Source organism: Electrophorus electricus, chromosome 11 (genome assembly GCF_041902795.1).
Source record: "Electrophorus electricus isolate QZ-2024a chromosome 11, ASM4190279v1, whole genome shotgun sequence".
NCBI lineage: Eukaryota > Metazoa > Chordata > Actinopteri > Gymnotiformes > Gymnotidae > Electrophorus > Electrophorus electricus.
The window spans coordinates 7,225,966-7,237,983 of record NC_137507.1 but is presented as its reverse complement, the minus strand read 5'-3'; the positions used below and the strand labels follow the sequence as shown (position 1 = coordinate 7,237,983).

Below are 12,018 nucleotides of genomic sequence, written 5' to 3'. Positions count from 1 at the left end.
CTGATCATGTACAAATGGATTAAAACCTTTAAAATGCACCTCTTGTCTGAATTTCTTATACGTAGCATGTATGAAACTGCATTTAAGAATAAAGAACACCAAAATGGGAACATGTACAAATTTATTTACATTTGCCTATAAAATAATAAGGCCTTCGCTGTCCTCTGCTCGGCAACGTTGCCCATGGTCCCCTGTCGCAAACTTTAACCTAGAAGAAAAAGTGTATTGCTTCAACACAAGCTCTCGTCTATTCTAAAGGCCAAAACCTGAAGAGGATGGCGACATCCGAGGAGCAGATTAAGGATGCTGATTTAGTTACCTCACGAGGATCAGTCGAGTTTCTTGGGATTGTTAACGGCCACGTAGTGGTACAGTACCACCAGCAGGAACAGGGACACCCCCAGCATGTTGGCGAATATGGCCAGCTGCACGTCTGTTACCATGCTGTTTCGAGAACAGAGAAAAGCGTTACATGTGGCCAGCTGTACGAGCAGAAGGACACCTGAGCCAGTGAGGGACGTTATCACGCAGTCATGGCATCAATCAGAGGACCAGAGCGAGCTAGTTAGTTAGCCAGCCATTCAGGTAGATATTGGTGCCATTCGCCTTTTGATTATGAACATTTGCTCGTGAAGGCACCACACCGGAATGAAGACACTACGCAGCACGAGGGAGACAGACATTTAAATCGCGTGTCCACAGTTGTATAAAGCAAAGACACAAATGAGAGCCGTGCGGAGCTCCAACCTGAGCCGCTCCCGCAGGCCATGCCACTGGGTTAGGTGAGGGTTAGAGGAGCATTAACACCATTAACACAGCCACACGAAACACACGTGTACCCAGTCTGAACAAAATCAAATCCTTACGTTGGATAATGAGGAGTATTTCACTCGTGTGAGTCAAGGCGGTTGTCTAGCAGTTTCACCCCCGAGATACCACACCGGAAGTCATAGGACACGTCATCATCGGGAGCCTTGAAGTGACGTCGGATGAACGTCACTATTTTACCCGTTTTCAACACCATTCCGGGATCGTTTATTTTCCAATGCTGGGCAGTACCATGTAGGCTTAACGGATGAGTTTAACAATCTTAAAATACTCAGCTAACGTTATTTCAAATGAAACCGCTATGCGCCCTCCGCGTCGCTAGGGGCGATGCCGGTACATGCGGAAGAAACGGCGCTTTGGGAAGAGGCGCCGAAGAAGAAACATTCAAACGTTAACGTGTTTAATTCAGCGCAAATCAGTCCGTGTCGGTGTATATAACTATATATATAAAAAACTTCATTTAAAGGGGGCCGCGCATCAAGCATATTCATCTGATATTATACGTGTTAAATTATAGACGGAACAGCTAAATTCTTCAACCTTCGTAAACCCTAAAGTTCTTTAGTTGGATATCTAGGTAGGTGCACAGTACCCGTTTGGTCCAGATCTTAAGCAGATGACTTGTTAAAAGTTATAATCTGCATCTGTTGTAGTTTATAATGTAAAGTACGCGGATCGTGGTTCGTCGTTATTGTTGTTGTCATCTATTTCGGTAGCGCAATATTGTCGGGCAGCATGTGAACATTTCAGTGTGTTCAACACGGGATCAAACTAACAAATAAACAAACAACAACAACGTTTGTAAGTGGTTCTTACTAACAGGTTACAGCGCATCGGAGTTCCCTGAAACGGTTTCACTGCGGTGGTCTCTCTTGAGCAGGTTGTTTGCATTATACTTTATTTTAAATTGATTTGGTGCATGTACCAAAGAACTGTAAAAAAACCCCAAACATATTCCTCTGAAGCTTCTGCTTATGGAGGGACAACGGTGCTAAAAAAAACAAGATCTAAAAGAGTGTAAAATTACTTGACCGTTCTCAGTTCTTACAACACTGACAGCTGAGGTCACGTGAGTCTGTGCATTAAAACAACCACGTAGGAAACAAGCAAGAACTTGATCTCCAAGACTAAAGTACATTAAATACTAAAGTACTTAAGCATTGTCTAGATATCTCAAGGTTTGTGGAAAACAGGCTATTAATACTGTGGTCTCCAGTGTCATCCCGCAAAAAACAACTAGACCTGGTTCAACAATCTGAAATTTTTGATGGCATTCACTTATTGGTTGCTGCTCGTGTCTTCATGTTGTTTTTAGTTTTGTCCCAATGACTTTGCTGTGCTTGGTTTAGCCTCAGCTTTGGTTTCCTGTTGTCTAGCAGGCTATGGGGGTGACTGAGCTGTGGTCAGTACTGAGCCCAGTGCAGGAGACTGTGTCACTGTACAGTCTTGCAGGTAAGACCCTGGCTGTGGATCTCAGTCTCTGGGTCTGTGAGGCCCAACATGTACAAGCCATGATGGGCAAAGTCACGAAGCCACATCTACGGTGAGAACAAGAAGCTTCACACACAGACATTTGGTAAAAGTATGAAATATTCTGTAATGAAGTTTCATCTCTTGCGATATAGGCATGTGGGCAAAGATAGGATGTAAGGACATAGTTCAGCCAACACTAGACCAACACAAGACATGGAAATCACTAAATCCACACCAGATCTCAGACAAAATTAAAAAATGATGTCAAATAATGGTTGAAAATTCCGGGTGTTGCCTTGCAGACCGTCATGCTCCTTCAGTTCTTCTATGTTAATTTATGCTTTTCTTGCAGCAATTTGTTTTTTCGTGCTTCCTCTCTCCTTCGGATGGGTGTGAAGCTGGTCTTTGTTATGGAGGGAGAAGCTCCCAAGATCAAAGCAGAAACCATGAGCAAGAGAACCGAGATGGGTTTCCGTGGTGTTAAAACCAAAGGTGCCCCCAAACACGCAGTGCTAAAAAGCACCAGCAGGGGGCGCTTTAAGGCTGTCCTTAGAGAGGTAAGGATTGTGGGCTAATAAAGTGGGTGCTGAGTGTACACACATGCGTGTAGATGCTTTTAATAATAATATAGAATTGACCAAATTAGATTGGTAGCCCATATTAATAGTGAAGTGGTAAGTGTACCTCAAAGAAAGGGGTCTCTCACTGTATTTATAAAGACCACACCTGTTTTTAGCTGGCTCACTACTATGCATGCATGTTTGTATTGTATGTATGGCCAGAATCCTGTGACCCTTAGATGTTGTCTGGTTTGCGTGGTGTTCTCGGTCAGTGTGCTGAGATGCTGGACTGTCTGGGCGTGCCCTGGGTACAGGCCGCGGGCGAGGCAGAGGCTCTCTGTGCCTTCTTGGACTCGCAGGGCTTTGTGGACGGCTGCATCACCAACGATGGAGATGCTTTCCTCTATGGAGCTCAGACTGTCTACAGAAACTTCAACATGAACACTAAGGTCTCTTCTTCATGATGCACTAAACTCTTAGAATATGCCTTGGGTGTGCAAACCATCGAACGTTATTACTAAGATCAGCGATGTGGGGTTCAAAGGACCGGTTCAATTCAGTTTAGTTCAGTTGCTGTTCACAGTTAGCTGTTCTTCCACAGGAGCGCACTCGTTATTGGGTCTTGAATTGTCAACAATCTGTATAAGTTTTTTTTTTTTTTTTTCCCATTCTCTGTTGTACTGCATATGTTCACGTGCCAAATAACTTCCTTTACTTCTATAAAGACACCAAGTCACTGATTCACCAGTTACAATGATCCTGTTTTTAAACAGTTAAATGTTAAATTCTGTATTTTCCATGAAATGTGCTCCTTTCCTGGCTTCTGAAAGCCTGTGTTTCCCATGTCTGTGTTGTGCTCCTCAGGACCCTCAGATAGACTGCTATAGGATGTCCCGAGTGACAGAAGAACTGCAGCTGGAGCGAGAGACACTGGTGGGCGTGGCCCTGCTGCTGGGCTGTGACTACCTGCCTAAGGTGTGCCGCACGTCACTCTGGCGCTCCTCTGCCAGTCGCGGACCCGACGCCAGCCCTGTAATCCCTTTCTGTTCGGCTCCTATAGGGGGTTGCGGGTGTTGGGAAGGAACAAACGCTTAAGCTGATAAAGAATCTTCAAGGACAAACACTTCTTCAAAAGTAAGAATGCAACATAAAGACTTTTTTTTTTTTAAAGAAACACACCCAAAATTTGCTTCTGCCCGTTGTGTCTGCGGAACTGGGGAAGGGGTGGTGTTAGAGGCCAGAGGGACCAAGCTAACGGAGGAGGTGTAGAGGGATGGTTAGCTGAGGTCAGGTGCCTTGCAGAGTGCAGAGCACAGATGACTCTCAGCAGCAGGCTGACGGAAGGACAGCACGTTGTAGCTCTATGTACACAGAGGTGTAAACAGGGCAAACACCCACTCCACACAGGTGTAAACAGGGCAAACACACACACACACATAGGGAGAACAAGCACTTCTGGACCCCTGAACAAGATGCTTAATTTCAGATTCAGTTGCAGTTATTGGACCATTATGTTTTCTGGTTGTGGACTGATCAGCTGTTGATCTCATAACTGCACGTCCTTCACGTTTTGGCCGTCACAGGCCGGGCACTTTGAGAGCTGACGGCCAAGGTTATTGATGCGACCCAGTTAGACGTGCAGTGTGCTCTGTGTGATTATAGGTTCAATGAGTGGAAGAGATCTACCTCAGAGACTCTGCAGCTTCCTGGGAAGAAGGTCAGCCACTGTCTGGTCTGTCATCACCCTGGTAAGGTTGCCAAATGTTTTCTGAGGTCAGTTTAATTCTTACAGTTATGACTGAGTACAACTTGAGTAACTGAGAATTAAGGGTCTTGCTCAGGGGCCCAACAGTGGCAACTTGGCAGTGGGGGGGGCTTGAATCAGCAACCTTCCGATTACTAGTCGAGTACCTTCACTACTGAGACACCACTACCCCTTTTAACTTGCTAACTGACTGTATAAAGTAGTTGCTTTTTTGCATTCTCGTCCTGCTGTGGCTGTCCTAGGTTCTGCTAAATCCCATGAGCGAAATGGCTGCGTGTTCTGTGACAGTAAACGTTTCTGTCAGCCTCAGGACTACGACTCCCAGTGTCCCTGTGATTGGCATCGTTCTGAGCATGCCCGCCAGGCTTCCGCCGTTGAAGCCAACATTAAAAAGTGACTTAGTATTCACATATCTAATATCAAATTCATTAACAAAGCTAAATGTTTTGTTTACTTGTATGTGTGTGTATGTATACATCTGTGTGTGTGTGTGTGTGTGTGTGTGTGTGCACGCGTGCATGTGTGTGTGTATATAACTCGGTGTGTGTGTGTAATTGTCACATTCAGAGTCTTCAGAATTCTAATGATAGCTGTCACTTTCTAGGAAAACCCTTGCATGTGACAAATTCCCTTTCACAGAGGTGAGTGTATCAGTGTGGTTAAGCCTATAGTAATATATATAGCCCAAGCAATGTTGCACAATTTACTGTGAAGTCCATCTCACCTTGCAGATCATCAATGAATTTTTGATCCCAAAGGACAAACCCATTTACAGTTTCAGAAGAAGGAAACCCAATTTACTCCTGATGCAGGTCTTAGTCTCTCTACTGCGTTTGGGTTTGGTTTTACAAATGTAGAGTCCTTCTTAATATTGTATACGCTATATATTATACAAACATATTAGACTAATATGTTTAGTTTATATTCTGATGTAGTGCATTTTCTACTGTACATGGTGACTTTCGTGATTGTTTTTATCGAACAGAATTTTGCTCTGGACAAGCTGGAGTGGCCTAAACATTATACCAGCAAGAAAGTTCTAGAACTCCTGACCTACGTGGAACTTGTGAACCGAAGACACGGGACAGAAATGCCGACACAGATAGAGCCCCTTCGGTTTGTGCCCCCTTTCTGTTACACGGAGATTTCCACATGTTAACAGATATCACTGTAAAGAACAAATAAACAACAACACATCCAGTACTCCTCTGCTCAGAACCTGTTGTCTGTGAAACAGAATATACAAGCGTCGCATAAGGAACGGGCTCTCTTGCTTTGAAGTCATCTGGAGGAAACCAGGTAGGGTTACGCATTTCCTGTTTGGAAAGGAGGAGAAAGTGGTCACTGTTACCTTCCTTAAACCTCAGTCTGTTCGTAACACTGTAACAAACTCCACTCTCTCCTTACTTGGGTTAGTGCTTTCTGGGGGCCGTGTGGTATAAGGTACATTTAGTAGTTAACCTGCTTTACCGATTTGAAATTCCAGTGTGTAGTTATTTTTCAGACAGGGCTGCTTGTCTAGAGGGCCAGAAGTGTGACATGCGTCGCTGTTGGTCTTGTTAGTGTCTTGTTGTGAAGAGAACTGGGGTGTGGAGGTGGGCGGTGTGATTTGTGGACCACAGGTGACGGAACAAATGCATCGTCCTAAAGTGCTAAAGTTGCTTCCTCTAGACACTGTGAACTTTGGGCTCTACTCCCCACCCCAGGCCAGGCAAACTGGCGCAGGGTCGCATATCAAAGGTTCATTACAGATATTATAAAACTTAACAGTAATTCAAGAGTGCCTTAGTCTGTTTTCAGATTTTTTTGTAACCTAAAATGTAACTAAAATGTATTAAAAAAGGTTTTAACATAAAGAAAAGTGTATTTTCCTCCAAATGCATCAGTGAGATTGATCCAGTGCCAAGTTTTTATGATATGTGTCAGTTCAAACATGCATGTGTAATTTGTGCAGATCATTACGTGTTTCCTGAGGACTGTCCCCCTGACGATCCAGATGTAGTGAGGACTGTGGAAGAGGAGAACCTGTTCTCGGTGTCCTACCCACACCTCGTCCAGCTCTTCCACAAGGAAATATCAGAGGCCAAGGACAGCAGATCAAAGCGTAGGGCTGCCTGTTGAAAACTAACTGACAATATTATCATTATTATTATTATTATTATTATTATTATTATTATTATTATTATTATTATCATTTACATTTATATAGCACCTTTCTCAGACTCAAGGACGCTGTACAGACAGATATCGTACTCATGGTACACGATACTACACTCATCATGACGCACGTGCTATATGCACACATCACACAACATCCTATTACATCACAGTTGGGCCACTTTGATTAAGGCACAGAATAAAATAAAAGTAAAAAGGGACAAATGTAATTAAATGTAATTAACAACAAAGCATGTACTAGAAACTCCATTACAGAACTAATGTAATGACCCCAGAACACTTTTCTCATTTGGTATTAAAAAAAAACTATTTTCTCCCAGTAATCATTCTACAACACCAACTTTTTATATATATATATATATGTGTGTGTGTGTGTGTGTGTGTGTGTGTGTGTGTGTGTGTGTGTGTGTGTATATATATATATGCCTTAGGCCTCAGGTTCAGGGAAACCGCAGTCAGCTCCAGGGACATGGCAGCCCTGATGGGTTCTGGGTGCTTTACCCTTGTGTGTGTCATCAGAGGTCAAAGGGCGGGACTGTGGTTGTGACACCCTGTGGGGGCTGCATCGCTACCCTCTCACACTTGCACTGTCGCTCCCAGCAGTCCCTGGGCACGTAAACGCTTTGATTAACACAGGGTGTCCACTGACGGCCCTGTCCATTTAACCGTGCTCTACTGTCCTGAGACACACACGCGCGCACACACACATCTGCTCCCTCTGTCTCCCATACTCACATACTTAAAAACAACTAGAAGAAGACATATAGTCTAACAATTTTATTTATTACACTTATTTAGTTACAAAAGAATGGTTAAAATTCTGTTTGTAAAACAGAAGATATTCACCATACATTACCACCTAAGGATGCTGCCAAATTTAGCAAACAAAATAGAAAAATACTTTCAAAAAAGTTTTAATTAACTTAATTTTACTTGTGGCACTGATCAGACCAACTTTTAGCAAAATATATTCTGAATGAGAAAAGGCTGTTGTGTGGTGTCCAGAAGACCTGAAAAGCAGATAATCAAAATGTGAGTATTAGATTTACCTGATCCAAAAGACCTCCTGGAATTCATTCATCGGTCATGTCCGCAGACTGCAGAGACGATCGCCATGACAAAATCCTTGAGCTCCCAAAGTACCTTTAATGCCTCTCAGTATATACTGTGCAGTATTCTGAGGGCTTATAATGAATGTTAAACTGGTCATGTGTGGATGTGACTTAGCTGATATTGAAATTCTCAGTAAAGCTCAGATTCCTGAACTCTCATAATGTACCACTTCTCTACTGTTTCAATACTACATGTTGGTAACGTGAAGGCACTTTTAACACTAAGTTCATGTCTTATCTGTCAACAGAAAAGAAAGTTACTGTGGAAAAAGTAAAGTCTACCGAGTCCCCCGACGGATTCTCCGATCTCTTTGCTCGGATGTCTCTGCAGACCTCGTCAGGACTTCATCTCCCAGCGTCTTTGGAGACAAACCAGAACATCTTAACAGCCCTGCGAACTGTAGCTCCCACAATCCCACCACACGATGCACCAAAATCGCTGAAACGGTCATCGGAAGGAAGTGAGACCCAAGCAGCCGCAGATGCCCCACCTACCCCACAGGACTGCCAGCGAGGACTACCCTCTTCCCCCTGCCCTACAGGTACTGCCCCACAGGCCCAGAGCTCTCCTTCAGTGTCCACTGTGATTAACCAGCTGCACTTGAGCAGTATTGACTGGGAGGCTTTATCCTTCACTGCTTCCCCATGTTCTCAACCTCAGTGCAGTAAGGCTGATCTGGGATCTGTGAATAACGTGGACGAAGGGGCCAGAACATCAGATTGTAGCTCATCCACTGCTGTTAAGTCAGACTGTGGAGAGTTAACAGTTCTGCAGGCTGAAGGCCTCTCAGAATGTCCACTGAGAGAGAGGGTTCTTAAAAGGAACATGGGGAAGTCTGAGGACCTTCTGAACTCAGGAGAACATCTAACCAGAATCATACTTCATACTTCCCAATCAGAGGACACAGATTCAGGTCGTAGTTTAAAGCCAAAATCTTGCCAGCCAGTGACTAAACGTCATATACTTCCTCTTCAACAACATCGACAGTCAGGTCCTAGTAGACCTGGTGCTCGTGTGTTAAAGGACACCACAGCCACCACAAATACACAGAAGCCAAAAGAGTGCTCTCTCGACAGAGTGCCTCCTAAATCCAGATTTGTTAAACTGAAACACTCTCTACCGTCTTCAGTATTGCCTCAGAGAAGCTACTCTGACCCTGGACATGACAGACCATTCAGTGACATGGAGCACACAAACCAACAGAGGACTTGTAAGAAGACTGTTTGCACAAGCCAAGGTTCTTCCAGTGAAGACAGTGATGTGGAGAATGACAACAGAACAGATCACAGAAAAAACACGTTCAAAAGCAAAGCGAGGTCCAAGCTGCAGCATGCTGGAAAAACTGCTCTGCCCCACCTAACACAGAACAGGAGCAGTGTGGTGTTCATGAAACTAAACCCTGTTCGCACCAAACAGAGATCAGACACCACAAAGTCCTCAAGTCAGCCACTCGGTGTGGTCTTCTCAGGGACACCTCCCCAAATACAGACGTCCAGTAGAAGGAGTGAAGGGTCAGATTGTTCAGTAGACAGCCCTCGGCCATTAGTGGAGAGACTGAAACTTAAACCTAAGTGAAAAAAATATATTGGGCATAAATGTGGGTCAGTGTTCATTTGTTTTACAGTGTTCATTTGTTTTAGGAGTGTTTTGCAACAAAAATAGATGCGATCTGCTACCTGAATCGTATTTAATGTGGTTTAGAGATTACAGATAACTGTTTAGTCATAGAAACCGACCCGTTTTTTTCAAAAGCGAGCAGTGGTATTGCTCATCCCGTGTTTTTAAAGATAGAGCGACAGTCAAAGCCTAATGACGTAGTAAATGACTAAACGTGTCGCTTCCTCTGTGTGGAGAGCGCAAACGTTTCGTCACCCAGTCACTAATGCGGCGGAGTTTATTACAGTGGTGTGCCTTGATCGGGAGTGACATGTTGCACACCTTTGCAGACATGAAACGCCCGCATGAAACGGATTCTGCTGACAGCTGCGACAAACACTGTGCCCTTTTTCGGTTGTGTCTATTTTTTAAGGGTATCTGGAAATAAATAACATATCGCAATAATAACAATGGCTTTTTGTATGCAGGCGCAAAAGTCCAGCCAGTTAACCGGCGAGTACGTTCGCCAACAGCATGTCAAATGTAATTTCTTATTCCTAAAAGAACGCTAGTGTATCCTAAGTGTTTTGCTCGTTCGTCTATTGCGTTTCCCGAGACGTGTCACATTAAACTGAGAATGGCCGCCCCTTCTATTTAAAGTCACTTCTCACAAAAGGGGAATCTAATTATTTTCTTTTCTCGTACGCATTACCCGGTTATATCGCCTTATTCGCACCTCGGTGACAGCCAACGCCGCTGGTCGCACTCGAGGCCTCTTTGAACTGCGCGCTGTGTGCTCGTGAACTAAAGGCCAGCGCCGCGTGTATAAAAGCTCACCTGCGCGCTCTCAGCGCACTTTCGCCCTGCAGCGCGCTGACCACATGGACGGCCTCCCCGACGGGCTCGCTCACATGGACGGCGGCTTAGCGGCAGATATTGTGACAGCAAAGTTCCTGGGACAGTGGGACTGGAGGGATGAAGACGGCGACCTCGCGCGCCAGCAGGGCTCGCTCAGGTGCAGGTCTTCATCACCGGAGTCCTCTTTTTACTCCGCGTGTTCGTCCCCCGAGAGCCAGGGAAATGCCCGCGCCGGCCAAACACTCGCCGACTTTGCGCGTAAGCGGCATGGAAGGAAACCCTCCAAGAGCTCGCAGCTGGGGGCGCCCAGGCCGAAGATGTCGACCAAGAGGCGAATGAAGGCGAGCGAGCGCGAGAAACTGCGCATGAGAAGTTTGGCGGAAGCTCTGCACCAGCTGCGCGATTACCTGCCGCCGGCCTACAGCCGCAGGGCGCAGCCGCTCACCAAGATCCAGACGCTGAAGTGCACCATCGAGTACATCAAGGAGCTCTCGCACATTCTCAGCCAAGAATAACGGGACGGTCGTATCTTTGGTTTGTTTTATTTACAGTCATCGCCATGCGGAGGATTTATTGTCGCCAACGTGGATGACGTACATTGTAGCCTTCCCTTGTACAGATTAACCCTTTCACTGGCCTGGTATTGTACCTGGTCTTGTAATTCTGATGTAAATACTAGTTCTGGCACTTTATTTGGTGTGTCAGTTTACCTTATTACCCTATGTTTGTTTATTTGTCAAACTTTCAAAAATGAAATTACATAATAAACTTTTCTTTAAACTCATGTGCTTCCCGGTACGTAGGTAAAACTAAGTAGAGTTAAACTTAATCCAGTATGTTCAGTTTAGAACTAATGTACGACACTGCCCGATAGTACTAAAGTAAGTGTGTGGTTGCTTTGCTAATTTACATCATATTAAACATTTTAGAACACATCAAATTACAAGGATACACAGTATCCTGGACATGGATTATGGATTATATTTGGCACAAATTTGTGAATCATTATTTTTATTTCTTAATCTAGGGGCAGGTGAATCACTTCTCTTATTTCTTAATATAGGGGGAGGTGAATCACTTCTCTTATTTCTTAATATAGGGTCAGGTAAATCACTATTCTTATTTCTTAATCGAGGGTCAGGTTTAATCTTGGTCTGGGAACCTGGCCCACAGTGTCACTGATGTGCTAAACGTCAGTGGGTAAGTCACAGGCCAGGTACCTCAAATCCTAAAAGATAAATGCCTGGATTTATCACTCTAAATCAGGAAATCAGATTTAGTTTGTACAGCATAGGCAATCCTTTCATTATATTTTTATGCTTCCTAGTATATATTATTAGTTTTCTCCGTTAGGCTACCACTTTCTTTTGTTTTGTGACAATTTCTGTCCATTTTTTAAATTTAGTGAAATTATCTATATTAAACATTTGATTATGGCTATTTAAAGGATCACTCAACAGTCACAAACACTAATCTTTAAATCTTACTAGTTGTAGTATGCAGCCTATTTAATTTTTTTCCATTTCATTAAAGTCGATTCTAATAAACCCAGACGTTGACCTGTCTTATTGTCTGGTCAGTGTGTCAGAAAATAAATAAATATATGTAACATTTATCTAAAGTTTGCTAGACCTCTTGTGCCATTAG

At 44.0% G+C, this 12,018-nt stretch overlaps 3 protein-coding genes across 5 annotated transcripts; 2 read left to right on the top strand and 1 right to left on the bottom strand.

The window, feature by feature from the left end:
* Positions 1-104: 104 nt before the first annotated feature.
* ost4 (oligosaccharyltransferase complex subunit 4 (non-catalytic)) lies at positions 105-884 on the bottom strand. Its single transcript, XM_027007515.3, has 3 exons — positions 867-884; positions 320-444; positions 105-208 (listed from the first exon to the last, which is right to left on the bottom strand). Exon 2 carries the CDS (start codon positions 441-443, stop codon positions 330-332), a length of 114 nt encoding a protein of 37 aa, XP_026863316.1. The 5' UTR covers position 444; positions 867-884; the 3' UTR covers positions 105-208; positions 320-329.
* A 170-nt stretch (positions 885-1,054) lies between these two features.
* gen1 (GEN1 Holliday junction 5' flap endonuclease) lies at positions 1,055-9,498 on the top strand. 3 transcript variants are annotated; one of them, XM_027007557.3, is made up of 14 exons: positions 1,055-1,405; positions 2,208-2,371; positions 2,654-2,858; positions 3,134-3,310; positions 3,726-3,836; positions 3,922-3,995; positions 4,524-4,609; positions 4,869-5,019; positions 5,231-5,267; positions 5,385-5,438; positions 5,612-5,742; positions 5,864-5,925; positions 6,581-6,730; positions 8,165-9,498. In XM_027007557.3, the coding sequence occupies exons 2-14, from the start codon at positions 2,211-2,213 to the stop codon at positions 9,490-9,492; spliced, it is 2,727 nt and encodes a 908-aa protein (XP_026863358.3). In that variant the 5' UTR covers positions 1,055-1,405; positions 2,208-2,210; the 3' UTR covers positions 9,493-9,498. The 3 variants fall into 3 exon arrangements, with proteins under 3 accessions (XP_026863358.3, XP_026863357.3, XP_035384321.2); XM_027007556.3 differs by having other exon boundaries at positions 5,358-5,438; XM_035528428.2 differs by having other exon boundaries at positions 2,205-2,371; positions 5,358-5,438.
* An 896-nt stretch (positions 9,499-10,394) lies between these two features.
* Positions 10,395-11,155, top strand: msgn1 (mesogenin 1). The gene has a single exon (XM_027007558.3). It carries the CDS (start codon positions 10,395-10,397, stop codon positions 10,884-10,886), a length of 492 nt encoding a protein of 163 aa, XP_026863359.1. The 3' UTR covers positions 10,887-11,155.
* Positions 11,156-12,018: the final 863 nt, after the last annotated feature.